The sequence below is a fragment of the Ammospiza caudacuta genome, chromosome 18 (genome assembly GCF_027887145.1).
Source record: "Ammospiza caudacuta isolate bAmmCau1 chromosome 18, bAmmCau1.pri, whole genome shotgun sequence".
Taxonomy (NCBI): Eukaryota; Metazoa; Chordata; class Aves; order Passeriformes; family Passerellidae; genus Ammospiza; species Ammospiza caudacuta.
This window is the reverse complement of record NC_080610.1, coordinates 15535688-15562205: the sequence shown is the minus strand read 5'-3', so window position 1 is coordinate 15562205 and position 26518 is coordinate 15535688. Positions and strand designations below refer to the sequence as shown.

The window sequence follows — 26518 nt, the reverse complement described above, 5'->3', positions numbered from 1 at the left end:
TGACTTGAGTGAGATTTCTTTTCCTTTTGCAGGGATGCAAAGAGAATACTGAAATATTTTAGGCCATTATTGTTTCAGAGACTAAAATTCAAATACTAATGAAGTATTTCCCTGAAATCTCTGCAATAGCTGTCTGCAACTGTGTAAAGACAACACATTAAAAGTTTAAATGAGTAACAACTGTTAGAAGTTCCCCCTTCCCCCCAATATTATTACAAATTGTGTTTTAAAGAAAGAAAAATGGAAGCATTTTTGAAAGTTTCTAGCTGATTTGGGAATCCAAGTCACACTATTGGTGTCATGGGACTGAGGCCACATAGTTGTACCTTCAAAAACATTTGTTGAAAGTAATTGGACCGTAGCTGCTACTTGAACATTTTTCTAGGTCTCATTTGCATTTGAGGAGTTAAGGATGTTTTAATGTCTGTGCCACCATGATTTAGACTTTAAGACCTGTTCAATGCTTTTTACTGCTTGGCCTTGAAGCTGCCCAGTCACTTATGAGAGCAGGATTTAGCTGTTCAAGTCCTTTAGACCTTGTGGTGATTAGTGCAATGGCACGAGAAAAATTAGAGCTGGCTACTTAAACATGGAGCTAAGTACTCAGCAGCTTATTACAAAATGCTCCATAGGCTAGGCTTGAATTCAGGGTGAGCAAAAACCACAAAGGTGCTCAGGGTGTTATTGAACAGGGTCCAGTTGGTGTGCAGAGAAAGCGACCAAGTGCCCTCATCCTTGTGCAAATGAACAATGATTGTGCAAATGAACAATGATTGTGCAAATGGAGAATGATTGTGCAAATGGAGAATGACTGAGCAAATCATGAATGCAAATCATGAAATCCCATCAGAATGGTGCTGTGCCCCCCCAGGTGCCCCTGGAGCCCTGGGAGAGCCAAAGCAGCCCAGCCACAGCCCAGGGATGCTCCTGCCTGCAGGGATGGCCCTGAGCAAACGAGCTGCTTGCTCTTTGCCTCCAGAACAGAGAGAGCTGAGATTGTTCCTTTAGCATCCGGATGTTTGCAGAGTTCTGCTTTTCCTCTGAAGGGCTCTGCGGGACTGGCAGGGCACCTTCACTTGGCTTTTTTAAAGCCCAGGCTGCATCTCAGTACACTTGTGTTTGCAGGGTAACACAGAGTATTTACCTCTTTTCCCATTCCTTTAGTTTAAAACAGAGATGAAAATCAGTGACTTGTTTAATGGGTTGAAAAATCTCCACTGCTACTCTGACACTGGACTGCTGTGTACCTTGTGTTGTTTTGCTTCAAGTCAGGGCATTTTCCCTAAGACATAATTTTCTTCATCATGGAATGCAGTATAAGGTAGAGTTGCACTTCAGAGATATATACCTGGTTACAAAACATTCGGTTTTTTCACCTCACTGTTTCCATTTCTCCTGGAAATGTCCCTTATGTATTCATTAGAGAGAGGAGGGATCAGTGTGGCACAGATTTGGAATAAGATTCACACCAGGAGATGTGAAAAGACAATATTGAGATACAGAATGGAATTATTTTCACACATTGTAGACAAATACTCTGAAGACACAGTATCTGTTTTTGATTTTCACAAATAGTTTTCTTCCTCTTACATTTCCATTCTGAAATTACATTTTGGTAAAAAAACCTTGTATTTTTTCTTTTCTGAAGTGAAATGGCATGTGCAGTAAACTGCTGTCTTAAACAGTAATGACTTGCTCAGGACTCCTTGCTGGTAGCTAGTGAACCACAAATATATCCCAAGAGGAACAATTTGAACAAACAGTAGCACAACATTCACTTGAACTCAGCAGCAAACTTTGATTGAAGAGGGTCTGCGTTTGCTCCCCAAGAACATTTGAGTGCTTGACCTAAGCACAGAAATAGGCAGGGAAGCGTGGGGGTGATTTATTCCAATATTTCTTCTGCCAGAAGCCAAGTTTGATGCACATATTTCTAGTTCATCATGAGTTCTATCAAGGGAGGAAGCAGACCCAACAAGTGACTAAATATTTTCTATCTGGCACTACGCATAACCTATTGCAGTATTCCATTTTTGTCAGTCTTCAATATTCTTGTGGTTAATTACAGTTACTTGACTCATACAACTAAAAATTACATGGGAATGGCAAGCTGTGAACATTTGTGACAAGATTTCAGCAGACAGTCTGAGTACCAGTAGTTACTCTGAAGGAGTAAATAAATGTCAATGTCTCAGTCAGCTCCAGAATAAGACCTGACAAAAACCCTACTGAAACGACTGGAAGTCTTCCAACAAATTGACTCCATTAGACTTCAAATTGGAGGGTTTGCCTACTAAAATGGGATGGTATTCACTTGTTTGTATTGATTGTGGCATACTATTAATTATAACATTTTTATCTTTGAATACTATCAATGATCATATTAATCCAAAATGTCTGTTGCCTTCTGGTGAGAGAGATCTTTCAATCCTGAAACTTCCTGTCCTGTAAACACGCAGTACCAAATTGTGACAGCCTGATGGCAACTTGTGTTTTTCTGCTTCACTCTGTTTAGCTGGAAGATAAGTGACACAAGAAAATTAAAAGTGATGAAGATGTGAGGCAGCCAAAACAGCTCAGATTTTCAGATCATAAATGTTAAGGTATATTGACATACTAATATATGCCTATATGCACACAGACATCTCTAGAGTGTCAGGCTTGCATCTGACCCAGAATTTGACTTATAGCTGGGAAACAGGAGTTCAACTGAAATAGACAACGTAGGTTACATTAACTCCATAAAAAATGGAGGGCCTGACTCAAAAATCCAGCATCTTTTAACAGAAGTCAAGTGGCTTTCTCATTTGTCTGGCCAGCTTCTATCAAGTTCATTACTCTCTCTTGATTAAATCTTTTCTAATGACTTCTGCCTGAATGAGAACAGAGAAATGGTAGCCAGCAATCACTGCTCAGACAGACTCTGACAGCAGAGTATATGACTCATTTCTGTTCAGCTGGATCTATTTAATTCTTACTAACTGAGAGGAAAAGGGTTCCATCAGCAACAGATATCCTAAGGGTGTAAATTCTGGGGGAAACTTTTACTATGGTATAGCTGGCAGTAATTAGAAGACTGGAAAAATTGTTGCAGGTTTATCAGGAATACATAGAACAGTGAAAAAAGGGAACCAATGTAGTAATGTTAAATATTTAAGTTGTTACAGCCCATTTGTCTCACAGAATTTATTTATCTAGAGGAGAACAAAATGCAACTTTTGCCTCTTTGGTGTTTTTCTCTGATTGGAGTCTATGAACAGTTTGGTCTCACCTGAAAATGAGTGACGGGCACCTTTTGGCCAGAGCAGAGTGACTTACAGGACGAGTGCCCTGGTAGGAGCAATGGGTACACAGGCTTTTGTGGTGCAGTCAGACTTGCAGTCAAAGTTCTGGGCAAATGTTCATTGCATGCAGAGGGTTCTGCTGTGTTCCAGCCCAGCACTGGCATGGTGCTCGTGCCTGTACCCGGCCCTGCCCTGTGCTCACCTCTGCAGGTGCAGGTGCGCCTGCTCCAGGCTGGATGCTGCATTTGGGAGCTGTGAGTCTGTCCCAGCATCACAGGAGCTGAGGGGCTCGCCCTGCTGCAGGCAGCAATCCCTGGAGAGAGGGAAGGGAAGGGAAGGGAAGGGAAGGGAAGGGAAGGGAAGGGAAGGGAAGGGAAGGGAAGGGAAGGGAAGGGAAGGGAAGGGAAGGGAAGGGAAGGGAAGGGAAGGGAAGGGAAGGGAAGGGAAGGGAAGGGAAGGGAAGGGAAGGGAAGGGAAGGGAAGGGAAGGGAAGGGAAGGGAAGGGAAGGGAAGGGAAGGGAAGGGAAGGGAAGGGAAGGGAAGGGAAGGGAAGGGAAGGGAAGGGAAGGGAAGGGAAGGGAAGGGAAGGGCAGCAGCTCCTGGAGTGAACCTGCGCTTACAGGAAACGGAACCTGCTGCCCTTCCCTCAGCCTGGCCTTCCAGGCAGGAGAGGGAAAATTATTCCTTTCTCCCCAGGCACCTTTCATTTCTTATTTTGCTCTTTTATCTACTTTTTCTCATGAGGCTGATCATAAATGTTGTCTTTTCTGACAGAGAACTGGGCTGCTCTGGGCAAGATAACAAACATATGCTCTTTCTGCCACTTCCCTTGTATAAAATAACTTTTCTTATTCTATTTGCTTTGCTGCCAGTTCTTATCTGGAATTTGGATCATAAACCAGGACTGTCTTTCTCCAAGACCACTAAATAATATAATGTCTGGTAAATTGTGAGCATTTCTTTTTTATTTTGTTCTGAATTTTATGATGTTTTAAAATAAACTTGGTAACTATTCGTACCCTATAGAAAAGTCAGATACAGAAGCCCTTTATCTTCTTCATTCTGGCTGCTGTGTTGACTTGTTTTAAAGTGTTGTCTTTGCCTTCTTTATTGAAAATTGGCTTTGTCTGGTAATTCTGGCATGGGTCAAGTTCTGATCCGAAGTTTACTGCTGTTAGTACCTTTTGCTGTCATCAAGAGTGTTATTTGTATTTACAATAATAATGAATAGCATGTAAACACAGCACACAAAACTGCTCAGGAGAATACTCTTCACAGATTAGGGCAGGGTTTACTGTTCTGTCTTTAAATCTCCTGATATCTTCAATTGCTAAAGAGAAGTGGATTCGTTTTTTGACTGAGATGCATCAGGGTTTAGCGCACTTCTCATCCAGTGGATCCATCAGGACACTCCTGCCCTGTTGTTGCTGTGGGGCTTGGAGCTCTGGAACTGAAATCCTGGTTGGCTGAGGAGCACAGAGGACAGCGGGACATTTGGACATTGGGACATTGGGACAGCAGGACAGCAGGACACCAGGACAGTGGGACAGCAGGAGAGCAGGACATTGGGACAGCAGGATACCAGGACAGCAGGACAGCAGGACATTGGGACAGCAGGACATTGGGACAGCAGGACAGCGGGACAGCAGGACAGCAGGACATTGGGACAGCAGGAGAGCAGGACATTGGGACAGCAGGATACCAGGACAGCAGGACATTGGGACAGCAGGACAGCGGGACAGCAGGACAGCAGGACATTGGGACAGCAGGACACCAGGACAGTGGGAGAGCAGGACAGCAGGACAGCAGGACAGCGGGACAGCAGGACATTGGGACAGCAGTACACCAGGACATTGGGACAGCAGGAGAGCAGGACATTGGGACAGCAGGACACCAGGACAGCAGGACATTGGGACAGCGGGACATTGGGACAGCGGGACAGCAGGACACCAGGACAGGGGGTCTGGGGGCAGCCGATCCCAGCTGGGGCAGGAGGAGCTGGCTGGGGCCATTCCCAGCTGCTCTTGTGGAGCTGTGTCAGAGGAGCCCTGGCACAGCCCCCGGGAAGGGCCCTTCACTGCTCCAGAATGCCAATGGAATTATTCATCAGAAAATCCATTTTAAGTGCTGCCTCCAGTAGGGGTTTCCATGGAGACTGCTGACCTTGTAGGAACAGAAGCAGCCCCTGTCTGGGAATGGCTGTGCTGGGATGGGAACACAGCAGATCACAGCTGTGCCGGTCCCAGGCAGGCTTTATCCAGATGTGAGGGGTTTGGGATCAATTGTTTCCCTCTTCAGATAAATCCTTCATTTGCTGCACCCCTGAGGGTTGTGAGACAGCAGAGAAACTAAGGTGGGGAGCAGTGGCAAGAAGCATTGCAGCAAAGGGTGGGCAACAGGGCCTGGCCAGAACTCTCTGGCCTGGAGTGCTAAAGGGTGAAATAACCTCAATTATGGGAGTAGATTCACCTGCCCGTGCCTGTGCCCATTGCATGGAGCTGGGAGCAGAGAATGGGCTCCCTGGAGGGGCAAATAATAATAATAATAATAATAATAATAATAATAATAATAATAATAATAATAATAATAATAATAATAATAATAATAATAATAATTATTATTATTATTATTATTATTATTATTATTATTATTATTATTATTATTATTATTATTATTATTATTATTATTATTATTACTTATTCTTAGAAATTCAAACTTGTTCTGTGTGCAGAGGAGAAATACCTTCTGTAGGAACTGGCATCTAAGAGCCCCCAAATCCCTCCCCTGCCAAGCTGAGAGCACAAAAGTAAATAAAGCAGCCAGAGGTGGTGTTGAGCCAGCAGCTGCCATTCCAAACAGCCAGCCAGCCCAGGAGGGAGCTGGGGGCTCTCAGAACATGAGCCAGAAAGGGCCCGGCAGGGCAGGGCCAGGAGCAGAGTCTCAGGAGGGCTGGGGGCAGCTCCAGGGGCTGCAGAATTCAGCCACAACAGCCCTCAGGTGGCCCCAGCCTGTAATTCAATTGATGCCAATTCACAGCAGTTCAGGATCTGCTTCCCAGTGCCTGGAGAGGAGGTGCTGAGAAGAGCTCTTGGCCAAGGATGGATTTCTGTACATGAATGTTTACAAATGAGCTGCTGCCGCCCCGGGCTTTAGAGATAGCCACAAATTCTGTTTCTCACAGAGCCTCAGTCCCCCAGTCAGGCACAGCAGCCCTGAGCCCATGTTACAGGAGAAAAGGAAAATGCAGATTGCAGAGAGGGACATTTACAGTGTCTGAGGTAAGTTCTGGCAAGACCAGGTAAGAAAGGCCTGAGGAGTTAAATGAACTGAAAAGGTATTTATGGGAATAAATGGCATTATTTATGGGAAGGGAAGTAATCAGCTTTACAGAATGTAGAGGGGAGCAAGACCTGTGAACATATTTGATTGCCAGGAACAGAGCCCAGCTGCCTTTCACATCCCAGACAAACACAATTTGAGTTGCAATTGCTTTCATTTTATAAAAGCCACCATCTGTAGGGAGAGAAAGCAGAAGGTCAAAGTGGAGGTAACATAACCTCTCCCCTGTGCCAGTCCCAAAAATTATTCCTGCAAAAGCAGCAACCTGTAGACCATGTGGGAGGCAATTGCCTGCATTTTGTGACATCTGTTCTAGCTTCACCTGAATAGATAATGCCAGATAGTGAAACAGAGAACTTAGGGGAATGACTGCACAAGTGATGAAAAAGAAAATTGTTCCTAAAGGATTGTGGGAGGCACCTAGTGGTGGTGATGCACTTAAAGAATGTTAATTGCCAAAAAGATAACTGGAATTTGAGAGTTTGAAATGTGCTTGTTTTTAAAGGCCATGAAAGGTCAGCTCTGAGTTCTTCCTTTCTCCCTGGGAAGGTGCAATGTCTCACAAATTATAGTACACAGAAAGAAAGCAGATTTGAGCTGTTTTGTGCTTCCCAGTGTGCATTTCTTGTGGTGTCATTACCGAGGCTGTTATCTGAAAAAATAGCTCTATTAAATGAAAGGCTCTGATATGGAGAAGCAGATTATCTCTCTCTCCTTGTTAAATTACTGCACTGAAGCCCAGCCAGAAGGGACTGTGTTTTTCTTGCAGTTAGATGCTCACAGGACCAAACACTTTCCTAATGAGAAGGCATTATTCAGAGTTGCTGTGCGCAAGGCTTCGCTGCTGGCCATTACGAGCTGTGGACAAGGTGAGGCTGCAGGGAGGTGTCCAGGTGTTGCAGACACCTGTGAGCTCTGCAGGTGGGTCCCAGGGGGAGCCTCGCTGCGGCCTGAGAGCAGAGCTGCTGCAGGAAAATGCCTTGTTTGCATTTTGTCCCTGAGACCTCTCAGCTTCTCAGGAAGAAAAAATCTTAAGGGAAGGGTCTTACATGAAAAGATGTCTGCGACATACAGGTCGTGGCACAACTGTTTTTGTGTCATGGCATTTTTGAAGTCATGGCACAACTATTACCCTTTCCGTCCACTGAAATGCTCCTAAGTGCTCCCCTGATTATGGTTTTATTCTGCATTTTCTTCCAGAATATTATGAGCATGAACTAAAGCTAGGGTTTAGCAATGGCAGAGCTGCTAATTGTGCTGCAGTTCTGGTGTGGTTTTGTGTGTGGTTTGGTTTGGGTTTTTTTTTGTCTTGAACTGTTTTATGCTTTATTTTCTGTTTGTGAGCAGATATCAGCAGAACCTTAGCTTGGAGGATGCTTAAAGGGACACATTCAGTGGCCAATCAAGCCTGATTTTATTCAGTAACAACAGAACATAGCAGGGGTGAGAGAAAATTTCAGTTTTGCCTTTATGATAGGTGAACGAGCAGCCCAGAGCAGCTCTGGGGAGCTCCCCTGGCCAGCAGAGCTTCCATCAGAGCAGGGTGGGTGAGGAGCCAGGGCAGAGCCCAGACATCCCCTGGGACTCAGTGACTGTGCCCTGTGTCAGCACCCGGGGAGAATGCTGATGTCAGTGGTGCAGTTAGTGCTGTAATCAGCCTTGACAAGATGAAATATGGCCTCTGAATTCCAAGAACATATGGGATTATTGAGAAGGAAAATGGTGTGAACAAGGGCAATTATAGCAATAACTATCCATGACACACTACATGGAGCCAGCCAAGCATAACACAGATATAATGAAAATATTTTTAAAGGCAAACATGATGTAAACCAGTGCCAAAATGATCTAATTTATTATTCTGTCATGAATGATAAATGTTAATAACCTCTGTGTTTCACAAAATAGCAAGAAGGCTTTCTTTTATGTATGACTTGCTACATCATTTTAAAGGAGACGAAGGGAAGAAAGAGGATGAAAAACCTTTCTCATCTAAATTCTAATCTTTAATTTTTCAGCATGTAATTGCGCCAGTTATTTTTGCACCCCTCAGCACCCCTGCACGCCTGAGCAGCACGGAGGAGGCAGCTGGCAGCCTGCAAATCACCACAGAACCAGCCCTGGCCTTGGGAAGGAGCTGCACCCCGTGAGGGAGCCCAGGAGATGGAGATGGGACGGTTCTGGGCTTGCATTCTCATTTTCAGATAAATGTAAGAGTAACAGACCTTTCGTACAAGAAGTATTCTTTCAGAACCCATCCCTTCCGCCTGCTGTGGGCTGAACATCCCAGAGCCAGAACTCCAGGCCCTGCCCTGAATGCCAGAGGCTCTCTCTCTGCTCGGGAGGCTCAGTGCAGCTGTTCTCTATACAGAAATACCAGGTATAGAGTTTAACAGAAATATTGCCTGCACATCAGCAGGTCTCTCACAGGATGTGTAATTGCTGTGATGGATAATTGCAACAATAGCACTGACAGGGAGCCTTCATTGTTATGGTGTTGTTTACAGCTCGTGTCAAAAGAATCATTTTAATAAATACAAAGTCATTTTAGGAAATTAAGATTTCTTCTTTATTTGAGGGAGAAAAAAAACAACAAAACGAAATTATTTTACTAATTACTGGCAAAGTCATTCTTGCTACATTACCTATTTTTAAAACTCACATTTCATTCAATTAAGATTTCATACTGTTGACAAAATGATGCTGTCCAAAAAAAAATATTGTAATAGCTACTATATACAAGCCCATAAATAAACTGCAAGATTTTCAAGCTTCAAGAGACTGAGGACAGAAAGAGATTGTTTAAAGATTCATTTGAGCATTTCTTATTCAGTACATTTGCTGCATTCAGTACCAAGAAAAACACTTTGAATCAAACAAAAAGAATGGATATCCATGGCAAGGGAACACATTTGTGCTTGCTGGGGATTTTCACCAGTTCATCAAAACCAGGAGAAGCCCCATCCCCGATGCTGTGTGAGAAATTCAGTGCTCCAAACCTCAGGGGCCAAGAACAAGGGAAAACTGCTCCATCCGCAGCCCCTGCAACCAGGGAGGACCCAGGGACACAGGGGGTGACCGGGGCTGCCTCCCCACAACGCCCTGCCCCATTCTAGAGCATAAAACAAACAATTTTCATGTTTGTCTTAATGGAGACACTGGGGAGGGTGGCCAGGGCTCCCTCATAACACGGCCTGCCCCATTCTAGAGTATAAAACAAACACATTTTCATGTTTGTCTTAATGGAGACACTGGGGAGGGTGACCAGGGCTCCCTCATAACACGGCCTGCCCCATTCTAGAGTATAAAACAAACACATTTTCATGTTTGTCTTAATGGAGACGCCAGGGAGGGTGACCAGGGCTCCCTCATAACACGGCCTGCCCCATTCTAGAGCATAAAACAAACACCTTTTCATGCCTCTCTCAGTTTTGGTGAACAATTTTAAACCAGAGCACACCTGGATGAAAACCTGATGCAGCCTCTTGGTAGCAGTGTCACTGCTGTGTCTCCTGTTTGGGGATTTTTCCAAATGGACACAGGGCGGTCACAAAATGACCAGTACAGCACAGGAGGAAATGTAGGTCATAAAAATTGTGCAGAGGGGAATACTCTTAAAAATTAGGCTTAAATTAAAAAAAAAAAAAAAAAAAAAAAAAAAAAAAAAAAAAAAAAAAGCTTTTATATGTTGTCTGGTTCATTCACAGAACTTTGTGCTATAACACAATGATTGGAAAATGATCAAGGAGGGTTTCAATCTGCATTTGTGGTCACAGTGTAAAACAACCAAAAGAAAACCAAAGAAACAAATGAAAACCAAAAGAACTCATATGGTCCAGTATAAAAATATGCTTAAATACACTGTCTGCACACAACACAAACTGACCACTGTTATCACAGTACTCCTCTATTCCATCTCCTCTGTACATACCAAGGGCTCTGTCTACAGGGTCTTTTGGGGGAAAAAAAATCCTTTTCAGGCCAAGAAAAGCCCATATATTTGCACAGCTGTAAGACAGAGCACTGCAGAAAAGGCTAGGAGAAAACCATACAGAAAAGCCAAAATAAAGACACTGCCATCTGCATATTTAGCTTTTACTGAGCCTCTGTTTGGAGTTAGCTGTCAACCACTGGAGTTATTTAGCACTAGGAAACATGAGATTAAAGCCCATGGATTTAAATGTGTGATGTGCAGTTCTGCTGTGTTCCAGCTGCAGAAATCCAGCACAGACCTGGTGCAACTAAAATAATTTCTGTAGAATGTTCTGAGCTGTAAGCTTGGGTTCACTCTGGGCTTCCAGTTTGGGGATCACACCAACAGGTCTTGGCTGGGAAGGGGAAAAGGCAGGAAAGATTGGACCAAACTGAAACAGATCATTTTTTGGTGCAGGAAGGAAACAGGGACAAAACTTGGTTTGGATCAAACAGAAATTAAATGCATTGAGTTTTTCTAAACTTTAAATTCCATGTCTTTTGGATTAAACACCTGGCTAAATTCAGCCATAATTGGTGGGTTAAAGATCAATTTACTTTCATTTAACTTTTAGACAAATTTACTACGCAATAGAAAATTTCCACTCTGCACATTAGAGTGTAAATACCTTTTCTCTTGGAAACAAACAGCACATTCACTGGGACCAGGAATGGTCTGAGCTGCTGAATACACAAACATTTAATTAAGGTTAAAAAACCCCAGCATGAAACATCTTAGCAAGAGGCGAGGTTGAAGAGTTGCATATTTTCTGCCTGTCTGGGGGTTTTTTTGCATATTTTCCACAGCACTTTGGCAGCGCAGGGGCTCAGGACAGAGAATTCCCTGCTGATGTCTGCGAGCAGGGCTAAGGCACCGGGGACAGGGGCTGGGGCTGCAGAGCCACCCTGGGGAGGGTGGGGAATCACCTGGGGAATCCCTCTGGGGACCCTGATGCTGAATAAACCCCAGAGAAGCCCCGGGGGCTGTGCCAGGGGTTAAATCTGGTGCACAGCTGGGGTGGCCCTGCCTGTGCTCCAAACACCACTCCACAACCCACAAAACACTGCTCAGAATAAAAATTACAGCGTTCATTTCCTCCTTAAAGGTACTTCATAGCAGTACCAAAGCAGAAGCTACTGAATGGTGAGCAGAGTCTGAAAGCACAAAAGAGACTGCAGAGCCCTGTTGAAAAGCTGCCTGCAGGAAACAATACACAGAGCTATTTGCAGGCTGGCTGCCTTCACAGTGTGTTATATCAGTGTGTTATATCAGTGTGTTACATCCTCGTGGCAGGAGTTCAGTGCCTCAAAACGACCAGAAAAAGGAGCAAGGTAAGTCACAGTGCCAGCTCTTGGCTCCTAGAGGCCACAGTGAGTTTGCAAAATGCACTTGATGGAGAGCTGTGGATTGCAGCCCTGAACTGCAGGCAAAGCAGGGGAATAATTGATAATTTGTATGGCAATACAGACACAGAGCAGCAGCAGAGGTGCTGGGGGCTGCTCTAGGACCACCACAGCCAGCTTTGCCTCTGATAGCACGGCAACAGGAGGAGCTAAAATGCTAACAGGCCACATCCAGGAGATTCACACCTCACAGGTGATGTTCACGCGTTTATCAGCTTTGCTCATCCGCACCCACGTCGGGAGTGAGGAGCTGGAACCTGCTTCTCCCCCAAGGCCTGGCCTCCTTGTAGCATTTAGATAAACACCACAATATGTATTTGGAATCAACTTCACTCTGATAATTCTGCAAGGTAAAAAATGTAAACAGAGAGAGCGCAGCAAGTCTGGAATAGTCTCATTACAACATCACAATGGGAAGCATTTCATTTTGGAGCATAAAAACCCATCTTTTCAGAGGTATGTTGCTTTCCCTCAGTTCTGGGAGCTGGAATGATTCAGGGAGCAATAAGCCCTCCTTGCATACCTAGTGTTTTCATCATTGCTGACAAAACCATCCAGTGTATATTTGTGCTGGTCATTTTTACAGGTATTGCTAACGGCCAAGTGCTAGAACGTGTTACAGTTCTGAAGGCAAGCAACGAGGGCTATTTACTCAACAAAACAACATGGCAATTCCCAATTCATTAGGCAGTGATTTAAACCCCAGTTTTGTGCTGTCACTGGCAGTGAGGAACAGCTGGTGGACACGGTGTGGAGGTCCTGATGCACGGCTTGGTTTTCTCTGAGGAGCTGCTGCTCCTGTCACACTGCTGATAAATCAACGCGGTTTGCTGAATTGCTGCTTTTATCCCAGGTGTTCAGCTTGGTGGGGGTTGTGCCTGGCCTGTTCCCACTCATCTGGAAAATAAAATAGTATAGAAAATCTATTTATTTATTTTGCCAAGCAACTCTTGCCCGGATGAAATAAAAGCTTGAAAGCATCTATTTACATTACAGTGTTGTCACAGGGTCTGGAGAGCATATGGCATAAAGGATTCTTAAACAGTTATTGCCAGGATCTGGGGTGATTGGCAACAATCATTTAATAATACCTATCACTTCAGATGTCTGGTTCCTTATAAAAACAAATGTCTTCTGTCTCAAGACAATCTAAGGAGAGCTGGAAAATGACATTCATGTGTTGGTTTAACAGTAAGAAAGCCCTACCAGAGAGCCACCATCATCAGAGCAATACACTGCCAAAATGCTGCCAAAATGCAGAAGTCCATTGCAATTGGTGGGAATGGCCTTACTAACCACATCCAGAGCTCATAAAGCTGCTTGCTTTTATCTGATGGTTTCCCAGAAAGCAGAGTTTTGTCCTTTGCTTTCAAAACAGATATTAGAGCTGCAACTTCGTGCTTGCTGGTTCCACCTGTCTGCACCTTGCATTAGGCTGGTACTAAAAACACCCATGGGCCTGCTCTGTTCCTTCCAACAGAATTTAATGGGAAACACTCTCAAGTACAGTAGGGGAAAAAAGGAGCAATACTTACAATGTCTGAATTGAAGGGCTTCACATTGATGTTGCGTGTTGAACTACTGGTGAGGGACCAGACCTTGGTTTTGTGCTTAAAGGCAGCTCTAACCTTTGGCAAAAACAGTGAAAGCAACTGAAAAAGCTGTGTTTGTTTTCACAGGTGCAGCCTGCAATCATTTCCCCTTTTTCCTCCCTCCACACAAATGTCACTGTGCTATTAAGCAACAAACAATCCACCCCTACACTTTTCTTTGTCTTTATGGACTTTTCCCTGGGGCAGTTTCACATTTCCTGACTGCACACAGAGCCCCAGGTGCCGCCAGGACAGAGAGCAGCTGCCAGCCTGCTGCAGAATTGGTCACTGAAAGGTGCTGGATGGAACTCCCTGGAGACGGAGCAATATTCTCCACCAAGTGAAAATCAGCTGCAGAAAGCAGATGGTGAGACAAGGAGGTGAGACTGGTCAGGGACTGAGGCTGGAAGTGACTGGTGTGGAGATCAAGGGCACCTTGGCTCATTCTCCTGTAATTCTTTACAATACCAGTGCATTTCTGTCTGGAAATAAAGCCCTTTTTCACCCAGCCACTTCTGTACCCAGTCCATGGATGTTTCTTTACAATATCTGGGTTTTACTTCACAGAAAGAAATTCTCAAGAGTTCCTGCTGTTTAGCTAAAGGAGTATTTTAGATATGCACTGCCTGTGAAGGAGCCAGTAGGACCTGCTCTCCAAAAATTACAGCTCACATCAGCTGTGGGGTTTTCGACGATAAAAATTCTGAAAAGTTTCTGAATTTAATTTCTCATGAGGTTCCAGAAAAAATAACAGCAATTCAAATATTTGTATTTGATATAAAACATTTGAAACTTGAAGATTTCTAAGCCTGGGGGAAAATAGAATAAAGAAATATTTTTCCTCCCTACCTTTAACCTGCTTGCTTAATTTTACTTGATTTCAATAAAGACCAAGAGTTCCACAATCAGACCTGACTCTCCAAACTGATTTTGGCAGAGATCACATCAGTGAATGCTCTGGGCTGGAACAGGTTGGCAAGTATTAACAAATAATAATTTTTCTATAGAAGAGCACAGAAGCAGCAGCAGGTTATGGGGCAGAGCTCCTCATGAGCATCCAGGACAAAACCTGTGCAGAGCCAAAGCTGCCAGGGTCTCCACTGGGCACTGCCCTGGCAGCTCTGCAAATGGCTCTCACAAAAACCATTTCTTTCAGCAATACTTGTGGCTGGGCATTTTCTGCTATCTGCCACGGGAGGAGAGGATGCTGCAAGCCAAATTTACATCAGCCTTGTCTTGGCTTTATCCCAGCTGTTCTAATGAAGCCTTAATGCAAAAAATGCCTCGGTCCCCTGCGAACACCTGAACTTCCTGCCAAGAAAAATACCTGGAATATCTTCTGCCCAGTAGGGCTTCCCATTAAGGACTGCATGGGCAACATCCAGAAGTGTGTTTTGCTGAGAATGATATTTATTTTCCTCGCTGGGGCTGCAGCTGTACCAGAGCCCCCAGCAGGGACTGCCAGGGTGAGTCCAGCTCCCATTCTCCTGCTCCCATTCAATCCTCTCCCCACAGAGCAGTCCTGCTCCCATTCTGCAGCATCCTCTCCCCACAGTGCAGTCCTGCCTGCTCAGCCCCATTCTGGAGCATCCTCTCCCCACAGTGCAGTCCTGCCTTCTCCCATTCTCCTGCTCCCATTCAATCCTCTCCCCACAGAGCAGTCCTGCTCCCATTCTGAACCATCCTGTCCCCACAGTGCTTGATTCTGGAGCATCCTCTCCCCACAGAGCAGTCCTGCCTGCTCAGCCCCATTCTGCAGCATCCTCTCCCCACAGAGCAGTCCTGCTCCCATTCTCCTGCTCCCATTCAATCCTCTCCCCACAGTGCTCGATTCTGGAGCATCCTCTCCCCACAGAGCAGTCCAGCTCCCATTCTCCTGCTCCCATTCAATCCTCTCCGCACAGAGCAGTCCTGCTCCCATTCTGCAGCATCCTCTCCGCACAGTGCAGTCCTGCCTGCTCCCATTCTCCTGATCCCATTCTGAACCATCCTCGCCTCACAGTGCTCGATTGTGGAGCATCCTCTCCCCACAGAGCAGTCCTGCCTGCTCCCATTCTCCTGATCCCATTCTGAACCATCCTCTCCTCACAGAGCAGTCCTGCTCCCATTCTCCTGATCCCATTCAATCCTCTCTGCACAGAGCAGTCCTGCTCCCATTCTGCAGCATCCTCTCCCCACAGAGCAGTCCTGCCTGCTCAGCCCCATTCTGGAGCAGCCTCTCCCCACAGAGCAGTCCAGCTCCCATTCTCCTGCTCCCATTCAATCCTCTCCCCACAGAGCAGTCCTGCTCTCATTCTCCTGCTCCCATTCTGCAGCATCCTCTCCCCACAGTGCTCGATTCTGGAGCATCCTCTCCCCACAGTGCAGTCCTGCCTTCTCCCATTCTCCTGCTCCCATTCTGGAGCATCCTCTCCCCACAGTGCAGTCCTGCCTGCTCAGCCCCGTTCTGGAGCATCCTCTCCCCACAGTGCAGTCCTGCTCCCATTCTGCAGCATCCTCTCCCCACAGAGCAGTCCAGCTCCCATTCTCCTGCTCCCATTCAATCCTCTCCCCACAGAGCAGTCCTGCTCCCATTTTGCAGCATCCTCTCCCCACAGTGCTCAATTCTGGAGCATCCTCTCCCCACAGTGCAGTCCTGCTCCCATTCTCCTGCTTCCATTCTCCTGATCCCATTCTGCAGCATCCTCTCCCCACAGAGCAGTCCTGCTCCCATTCTCCTGATCCCATTCAATCCTCTCCCCACAGTGCAGTCCTGCCTGCTCCCATTCTCCTGCTCCCATTCTGCAGCATCCTCTCCCCACAGTGCTCGATTCTGGAGCATCCTCTCCCCACAGAGCAGTCCAGCTCCCATTCTCCCGCTCCCATTCAATCCTCTCCCCACAGAGCAGTCCTGCCTGCTCAGCCCCACAGCTCCAGCACAGCTTCCTCCTGACTCTTCAGCTTCTCCTCTTATCTTGGTTCTGTGCTTCAAACCCTCCTCTAATTAAATGCCAATTAAAACAAACGTCAAGCACGGGTAAAAATGCTGCAAGTCACGGAGCCAGAAGAGTCATGGACTAATTAAAAGAAAAAGGAAATCAGTGGCATAGCAGGCAATGATAATGCAGAAAGTCTGTTATTGCTTCACACTTATGTTCTTTGAATTTGGTAACACCAGATTCATTAACACCATTTGGTTACATACCTCTGAGTTCAGAAGACAGTGAAACAGGAACATGAAAAATCCCTGAAAACAGAAAAAAGGGACAAGGGTGAGGTCTGGCTGTGAAAAATCAAATGTTTCATACTGTGTTTCTCTCAGTGTGTACAGAACAGGCATCAGGAGCTGGAGCCCTGTAAATATCTGAGTGCACTAAACCAGAGTGTCCCAAGTGAAACTGGAGAAACCTGCAGCACTGGGTTACTGTGGGGCTTCTCAGGAACTATTCCTGCAAAAAAACACCTCCTAAACTTTGCTGTGCTAAAGGAAAAATCTGGCTGAAAATATGCAGAAATTCTTGTTTCATGACAACACGAGAACTTTTTGTTTGTGGTTGCAAAGACCAAGGAGAGGGAAATGCTCTCAGGGAAACACCAGATCAGGATTTTTCAGGTTAGAAAAGCAAGGTATTAGCACCAGGAGAATTTTCACAGCAGAATTTTGCTATCTTTGAGCTTTTAGTCCAATGCTAAGTTAAAAGCCCAATGCAAAGTGAAAATCCCTTTCCCTCACAAAGTAACTTTATTTTTCTGGCAGTAGTTTTCAGCACAAAGGGCCCTGTTTCACTATTTTTGTATCCACAGTGGTGTTTGTTTCCAATTAAAGAAAGGATTTACAGGAGATTGCTTTTCCCTCCTCTTTGTACCCACTGCTTGGGAATGCCCTGTAACGTGCCTATATACAGGTTGTGCCTGTGCTGAAATGTCTGCTCAAAGCCAAGCAGATAAACGTTTACATTCCTCCAGGACAGAGCTGCTTTTCTGGGTTGCTGTGCCAAGGAGATGAGGGCTGAGTTTCCTGCATGCAGGAGTTCTGTACAGCACAGAGAATAGCTCCACTTTTGATCTTTCCCATAAACTTCTGTTTGCTCTCATTTAGTCCCAGTAATGAAGCCTCAAATTGGCATTGAAAAATTGGCCTAGTATCTCTACAGAAGAATCCTGCCTGTGGTACACAGTGCTGCAAGAATGAATTTCATTTCATTTCTGAGGCTCAGTGCTGTCTCATTTATTTAATTATTGCTACTGGAAACTCTAAGGAGTGGGATACAAGTTCTGTTCAAACAAAGACAAGCAATTGCCAGCACTCCATGCTTAGCACAGACTTAAAAGACAGAGGAAGGAACACAGGAAAAAATGCAAAAAACATAAACATGTGAAGACATCAATAATGAGGCATTTAATTGGATCTCAGAAGCACTTCTGTAGCCATAGATTTCCCCACCAGGTACTTACCTGTAGTGAATTAAAAACAGCAAATATGTACTGAAATACTAAAGCGTGGGCATTGACAGCCAAAATGCCAAAGATCCACGAGCTGCCCAGGATTGGTAAGAGAACAGCCACGGCTTTAGCTGTTAGTCTGTGGGAGAAAATGAACACAGGAAATTGTGGTGAGACCATTAAAGAAATGTCAGCCTCCACACCAAGGAGTTTATCAATTATGTTCTGGCAGCAAGGCAGCAGGCAGAACTCTTCTTTACTATAAAATTCTTTTAATGGGAAAGATTTTAATTATTTTTTCATCTGTGGAAAGGGGGATAACAGAACATTGGTATCACATAGGATAAATACAGGCGGTGAGTCACGACCTGAGGGAGCAGGGAAAGAGATCTGAGAGATGGTCATAAAAACACATAAAAACAGGGCAGGCACGTCCTCAGTTCACAGAGAGGTTTGTAGTGGGCAGCCAAGGGCAGGAGTCAAAGGGCAGCGAGCGCTGCACATCCCAGCCCACACACAGACACAGCCTGTCCAGCTGGGATCAGCCACAACACCCACCAGGATAGGGGCAAAGCACCCTGCCGTGGAGGCACAGCTGGGGAGACAGCAGAAACCCACCTGTGCACACCCAGAACACTCACCAGGGCAGGGGCAAACCAGCCTGCTATCATGGCATTGCCAAAGAGCAGCAGCAACCCCACCTGTGCACACCCAGAACACTCACCAGGGCAGGGGAAACCAGCTGTTATCATGGCATTGCTGAAGAGCCAGCAGCAATCCACCTGTGCACACCCAGAACACTCACCAGGGCAGGGGCAAACCAGCCTGCTATCATGGCATTGCCAAAGAGCAGCAGCAATCCACCTGTGCACACCCAGAACACTCACCAGGGCAGGGGAAAATCACCCTGCCATCATGGCATTGCTGAAGAGCAGCAGCAACCCCACCTGCAGGAGCAGCAGGTGAACCTGTGCACACCCAGAACACTCACCAGGGCAGGGGAAAATCACCCTGCCATCATGGCATTGCCAAAGAGCCAGCAGCAATCCACCTGTGCACCCCCAGAACACTCACCAGGACAGGGGAAAACCACCCTGCCATCATGGCATTGCCAAAGAGCCAGCAGCAATCCCACCTGCAGGAGCAGATGAACCTGTGCACACCAGGCACATTTCCAGTGCCAGCTCCTCCTGGCCAGCTGAGAACAATTCAGCAGGAAAAGCACAAAGAAGGGACCAGTCCCCATCTGGAACGTGTGCCAAGAAGTCAGATCTGATCCAGCTTCTACAAACATCTGGTGAGCTCCTGTTGTAGCCCATGGGATTGATGCAGATTGATCAAATTAAGTGTTTAAAATATCGGTTAATTCAGTCCATAGTGCAGTTACAGACAGAGAAGCCATGCGGCAGAAAAGAAACAGGAGTAGTGAGGAACTAAAAGTCAGTCCCTGCTTGCTAAAACCATGTTTTTCAGAAATGACCAGATTTCTATTTAGATGGGAACCTATGCAAGAAAATAAAAGCTGTTTCAGGGAGATTAATGTCCTACTTGTGCCTTGTGCCCCCTTGCACAGATTAGAGCACACATTGAGAGAAATGCACAGAGCTGCCTGACAGGACACCGCTTGTAATTACAGCAAACACAAAACAAATTATATTTTTGTACAGCACAATTCAATGAAGAAATCTTTTAATTAAACTAAAGACAAGATGCCTTGTTCATTTCAGTGACCTGAGCACACACTTCATTATATCCTCAACTAAAAGTGTGTCATGAAGTTTATAGGGAAATCTGGGACAGGGAAGCATCTAGATATTTTTTTTTCGGTTCTGGTTGGGGTTTTTTTCTGTATTGATTCATATCTCTGTATGCTCAGCCATGAATATTTCTGCACAATTCAATCTAATTCTTCAAGGAATTTTTTCAGTCAGAAAACGAAGGAATGTCTTAAAGCTTGAGGTCCTATTTAAATTTTAAAGTGCATTTTAAAAGATACAATTTTTAAACAACTTACAGAAGTTTATTTTTGTGAATCAAAGATGCTCTGGGTTGTGGGTTTTTTTTCTCTGATAGGATTAAAGATCCTCCCCAGACTCTAAGATGAAATATGCTGCACTGGGGAGCTGCCAGCAGAACAGCTCCTGCCATGGAGTTTGTGCAGGAAAAGCTCTGAAATGGCACTGAGCATCCAGGAAAATGCAGAGTGCAGGATCAGGGGCTGGGCAGGCCAGGAACACCTGGGGATGGATCAGGGACACCAAGACCTTGGAGGGTTCAAGGTTTGAACACCTGGGGATGGATCAGGGACACCCAGAACCAGGAGAGTTCAGGTGTCCCAACACCTGGGGATGGATCAGGTACACCCAGAGCCCAGGATGAGTTCAGGTGTTCAAACACCTGGGGATGGAGCAGGGATACCCAGAACCAGGAGAGTTCAGGGTTTGAACACCTGGGGATGGATCAGGGACAGCCAGAGCCCAGGAGGGTTCAGGGTTTGAACACCTGGGGATGGATCAGGGACACCCAGAGCCAGGAGAGTTCAGGTGTCCCAACACCTGGGGATGGATCAGGGACACCCAGAGCCCAGGATGAGTTCAGGTGTTCAAACACCTGGGGATGGATCAGGGACATCCAGAGCCCAGGAGGGTTCAGGGTTAACCCTCTGCATCCTGAACCATCAGGGATTGGCACACCCAGCACAGCTCCACCTGTAAAACTCCCTTTGCCACAAACCACCTTGTTTTCTTTTCCCCTTTTGTTCTCTGGTTTAATAAAATTTTCAGTTTGGAATATAATTTTCCCCAAGTGTTTTGTTGCCAAAAATGTTATCATGGTTTCCCTTTGAGTCAGAGCATAAAGGGCTTCATCTGATTTGTAGCTGGGGGCAGAATAGTCAGGCAGTCAATTTTCAATATTTTCAAAACCATTCTTACAGTTTGGATTTCCAGAAGCCTTTAATATTGCAAATTACTCATATAATTTTAAAAATTACGTTTAAATAAAGATGGGTCCTCATGAAGCCCAAAGTTCAGCACATGTGCAGCAGAATTCCATAGCTAAAATGAAAATACAATCCAGATGTGGAATTTTCCATGCTAGAGTATTAATATTTCATGCACACTCATTTAGAAAAGCAGCCATGCAAAGGTGAAATTTGTTCAAGACTGAGGGTCAGGTCTGCCTATGATTCTCTTAAATCTCAGTAAGAATTTTTTTTTTTTGTTTTCCCCTAGTTATTGCACAGCCTTCTATGCTACTTGGCATTTCATCCTGCGTAGGAAATTATTAATTCAAGGTGTTTATGGGCTTTACCTACCAATCAAAGGACCCGGCTCTACGGTTCCTGGAGCTCTTTTGTCTTCTCCCACTTACCCCTCCCCTTCCTACCCTTATTCCTCTTTAATCTTTTAACTTTAAAAAAGAAAAATACCAACTGTAAAATGCTGCTTCAGAATGCCATTAAGGTAGCAAGGTTAAAAAAACCCAAGAAATACAAAAGTTAATGTTCCACTAGGTGCATTAATTCTGACATGCTGCACATACTTTATCTTTTCTTTTTATTCCAGTTTTCCTTTGGTACATGAATATTTTAGTAGATTAGTTCTAGTACACTAAGATATAGAGCACAATCAAATAGAAGCTTTTGGAGAAGGAATACTTCCCCTGCACGACTTATGCTGTGCAACCTAAAAGAAAACAGTCACTAGCATCAATGGAGCTTTATGTTGTCCATGAAAGCGTGACACGAAGCAATAATTTGGGGCAGGGCTGTGCTTACTCTGCAGGTACTGTGGTTCAGCCCCACCAGGAGCTCAGAAACCTTGCTAGAAGCTTCTTTCTTGTGCCCAAATGTGTCAGAAAACAGAACAGCCATCCACATTTCCCCTGAGTGCCCCTTCTCATGCCCTGGCAATTAACAGCCTCACAAAATTAACAGCCTCAGATCGACAGTTTCCCACATGCACTTTCAAAGCTCAGATACTATCATTTTCTGCAGTCCAATAGCACCGTTTGGTCAGATTTTGTCTCTCTGCATCTAAACACACTGAAGGATCAGTCCTGGAATGAATTCATGGGGAACAAAGCAAATCCAGCACAGAATCCCCTTTCTATCATCACATTTTGCCAAGTTGTTGTTTTTGGGGGTTTTTTGTAAAAAAAACCCACTGTCGTTACTGAGACAACTTCTGGAAAACACAAAAATACTCTGATTTGAGTTTTACATCTGGAGTAGCTGGAGAAGCCTTTGGGGTGCGAGTACCTGCACAGAGCCTACCTGTGCATTCAGGCTGTGCTTTGGGGCTGCTACACCCTGCCCCAAAACCCCTCGGGCTGGCAGAGACTGATGGAGCTCTGCTCACCCAGAGCCAAACGGGCTGTGGCAGGGCTTGGGGAGCCCTGGGAGCCCAGGGAACGCCTGCAGCTGTGCCAGGTAACGCCTGCAGCTGTGCCAGGCCCCGGCAGCTCAGGTAACGCCTGCAGCTGTGCCAGGTAACGCCTGCAGGTGTGCCAGGTAACGCCTGCAGCTGTGCCAGGTAACGCCTGCAGCTGTGCCAGGTAACGCCTGCAGCTGTGCCAGGCCCCGGCAGCTCAGGTAACGCCTGCAGCTGTGCCAGGCCCTGGCAGCTCAGGTAACACCTGCAGCTGTGCCAGGCCCCGGCAGCTCAGGTAACGCCTGCAGCTGTGCCAGGCCCTGGCAGCTCAGGTAACACCTGCAGCTGTGCCAGGCCCCGGCAGCTCAGGTAACGCCTGCAGCTGTGCCAGGCCCTGGCAGCTCAGGTAACACCTGCAGCTATGCCAGGCCCTGGCAGCTCAGGTAACGCCTGCAGGTGTGCCAGGTAATGCCTGCAGCTGTGCCAGGGAACGCCTGCAGGTGTGCCAGGCCCTGGCAGCTCAGGTAACACCTGCAGGTGTGCCAGGTAATGCCTGCAGCTATGCCAGGCCCTGGCAGCTCAGGTAACGCCTGCAGGTGTGCCAGGTAATGCCTGCAGGTGTGCCAGGTAATGCCTGCAGATGTGCCAGGTAATGCCTGCAGCTCAGGTGCTGTCCCACTCACTGAGCACTCGTGGCTGAGCCCCTCTGGCAGAGAGCCAGAGCCCAGCTCCTTTGAAAGGCCTCAATCAATTTTTCAGACACAGGAACAGCATTCTCTCCCTCCATTAATTGCTAAGCTGTCCATTTAACATCCATTCACCCTTTCGATCTCCAGTTGGCAAAAAGGATGCTTTCCTTCCCTTTTCCTGTTCTTGGGGTTGAATTCTATTTCCTGAGAAGTAAAACCTTCTTGACAGAGCTCTCTTCCCATCCACACAGCCCCACTGAGCTTGACTGTCCCTGCCCCTCAGCTCATCCCTGCCCTGAGCACACTGCCCACACTTACACCAGTGCACAACGACCACACTGACACCTTACAAGAGAGAAATTTCTCTGCTTGCAGAAGGAAAACTTTATGACTTCTGTGAAGGGGGCCCTAATTCACAAATCAATTTTATTGGTTCTATATGGAGCACTAATCCTTTCAAGACTTCTGACACCCACTTTCCTGTCGTGATGCCTGCTGAAGCAAGAACTAAATTCAGACTCATAAGCCAAGATTATATAATCATTGGAGGAAATAGAGTCTAACAAAAACCAAAATTCCTTCACCACAATTCACAGAACAAGACAGGTCTTTTAACTAAAGTTTCTCTCTTGTTTCTTGAGCTCCTCTCTAGTCACCTCCAGCAGTACCCTTTGTGTTTTATATAAAAATAAATAAATCCCCAAACCTGCTGACTAACATTTCAGACTCGTGACTGAAAAAAGAATAATTTAATTGCAGTTTCCTGTTTGTTACAGCACGTGCTGCAGGTGCTGCGGGTGCTGCGGGTGCTGCAGGTGCTGCGGGTGCTGCAGGTGCTGCAGCGCTGAGCTGCCACCAACAGCAAAAGGACAAATGAGCAATAATGGTGACAGCTCATCTGTCTGATGGAAGGAGGCAGCAAAGGGCACAAAAACCACAGAGCAATCTCCAGGGCTGATGAGGAGCCACTGAGTCCATCTGGGTCAGGGCAATGAGCTCCCTTGCACTCTAAGGGGTACAACTCCATCCTGAAGGACACACGTGGGGTTTGCCTCTGCTCCTGACTCCAACAGCAGCTCACGAATTCCTGCAAATACACAAATACACGTGTGCCTGTTCCTCCTCCTCCTCCTCCTCCTCCTCCTCCTCTGCCCTGCCTGCACAGTCAGGCTGCTGGCACAAGCAATGCACTTCAATCAGCACATACACAGCTCCTTACCTAATCTGGGGTGATTTCTAGGCAGAACTACGGCAAATTAAAGGGGAAAAGAAGACAAAACTAATAACTGCAGAGGCCATTTCCCATTTCCCAAATGTTATTTGCACTTTCAAAATAATGGTGTGAATCTGACTAAGAACCATTTACAGTCACTTCAGATCATTGCTTTCTTGTGGGTGTCATTTATAGCCCAGGAAGAGGCTGCTAAACGAGAGCATTGTAGCTACAGAAAAAAACATTCTAGGCTGCAACAGCAAATAAATTCAGATTGATTTTTATCCCCTGAGTGGGAAGGGAGGTGGAATTGTTCCTTCTCTCAATGTTAACAGTCTGCCCTCTCCCCACAGACCCTCCCAGGAGGGCAGATGCTGCCACAGCAGCCTCACCTCTCACACACCTTCCCAAAAATCCTTCCCAAAAACCTTCCCAAAAACCTCCCCAAAAATCCTTCCCAAAAAACCTCCCCAAAAATCCTTCCCAAAAATCCTTCCCAAAAATCCTTCCCAAAAACCTTCCCAAAAACATTCCCAAAAACCTCCCCAAAAACCTCCCCAAAAATCTTCCCCAAAAATCCTTCCCAAAAATCCATCCCAAAATCCTTCCCAAAAACCTCAGGCTGCCTTTGGGAGACGCAGCATTTGCCCAGGACACGGGAGCCTGGGCTCCAATCACGCTTTGCCCAAGGGATTGCCCTTTCCATTTCTGCAGAAAAGCATTCTGGCTCCCTGCTTGGTGCTCATTCTTGCCTGTTGAACCTGCCCCACAATCACATATTGAATAATTAAATATTGTCTGGCTCAGAGAGAGAAGGTGAGCTCCACAGATTAGTCACAAGGCACTCCCTGAGAGAGAGGAGTCCTACCTAATCCTTGCTTTATTAATATTGCTGAATTTATATTAAACATTCAGCAGAGCAGGGACTGGAACTCAAGTCTCACTTCAAATCCCCATCAAGCCAGACAAAATTAAGGCCATGACCAGAAATGGAGCTACCTTAGGAATTTTAATACTGAGAAGGCAATCCAGGGGCTGCAGCACTGACTTCAGCACCTAGCCAGGGATTTAGGAATCCCTGCCTTGCTGAGGCTTTCCACAGATCAAATCCCTTATCACCTCCATTGCTTCCAGATTCTAAAAATACAAAAGAAAAAAAAAATCCCAAAATTAAGTACTGAACCAAAACAGGTCCTTCTCCTTGTCTTTAGTGCAAGTTATTAAAAACAAATACAAAGAATTAAAACATGTGATCTTTCATGTCCTACAGTGACAGGACACCCTGGAGGACAAACTCACAGTCAGGGGTGCACTCATCAACAGCCAGGTACACAGCGTGGGCAGGTTCTTTGTTTCAGTCACGGGTTACACTTTTTGGAAATCCAAAAATGTGGCTGCTGAAAATGCATGAGGCTCCAGAAATGGATGGCAGAACGAATTTCCCAGGGGTGCTAGCTGATGGCCATGGCCAGAAGACAAAATAATTAAATTCTTAGAAAATCATGTGGAAAATGAAAGCAGTTTAAAAGGAAAAGAACTGGCCTGATGCTTACAATAGTGAAGATTTATTCCTTTCTTGAACACAAATGTTCACTTGCCTAATTGCCGCTGTGGGATGCAACAGGTGCATCTGTGATTGGTCTCTATGGTTGTTTCTAATTCATGGCCAATCACAGTCAGCTGGCTTGGGCTCTCTGTTTGAGCCACAAGCCTTTGTTATCATTCCTTTCTATTTTATCCTTAGCCAGCCTTCTGATGAAGCCTTTTCTTCTATTCTTTTAGTATAGTTTGAATGTAATATAGATAATAAAATAATAAATCAGCCTTGTGAAACATGGAGTCAGATCCTCATCTCTTCCCTCATCCAAGAACCCCTGTGAACACGGTCACAAGCTTATCCCAAAAACAGGAGAGGGCACTGCCTGTGGCAGCTGATCCCCCAAAGCCTCCTTACCTGTCTGTTCCAGGACCAGAAATGCAGATCTCAGAGAGTCAGATGCCGCCCATGGCTGGAGCAGGATGGATGTGATCCACTCTTCCCCCAGCATCTACCCCTGGCTGGATCATCCATTTCCCCATCGTTCCATCCTCTTTCCAAGCTCCCAGGCAGGATTTCCCATTTCCCACGGCAGCACCCTGCACCCTCAGGCCAGCTCCGTGTGAGGCATCAATCCGCATGGATCTGCACGGGTCTGCAGCAGCACAACCCCTGCCGCTTTTAATTGGCTCC

At 45.9% G+C, this 26518-nt stretch overlaps 1 protein-coding gene across 1 annotated transcript in view; it reads right to left on the bottom strand.

The window, feature by feature from the left end:
* Positions 1-10307: 10307 nt before the first annotated feature.
* ADGRD1 (adhesion G protein-coupled receptor D1) overlaps positions 10308-26518 on the bottom strand; it is a 110245-nt gene continuing 94034 nt past the window's right edge. The window contains exons 22-25 of the mRNA XM_058816685.1: positions 18026-18152; positions 16776-16817; positions 13535-13627; positions 10308-12896 (exon numbers count right to left, since the gene is read on the bottom strand). Of these exons, the coding sequence (XP_058672668.1) occupies positions 12801-12896; positions 13535-13627; positions 16776-16817; positions 18026-18152 (358 nt within the window). The 3' untranslated portion in view covers positions 10308-12800. The remainder of the gene's footprint in view (positions 12897-13534; positions 13628-16775; positions 16818-18025; positions 18153-26518) is intronic.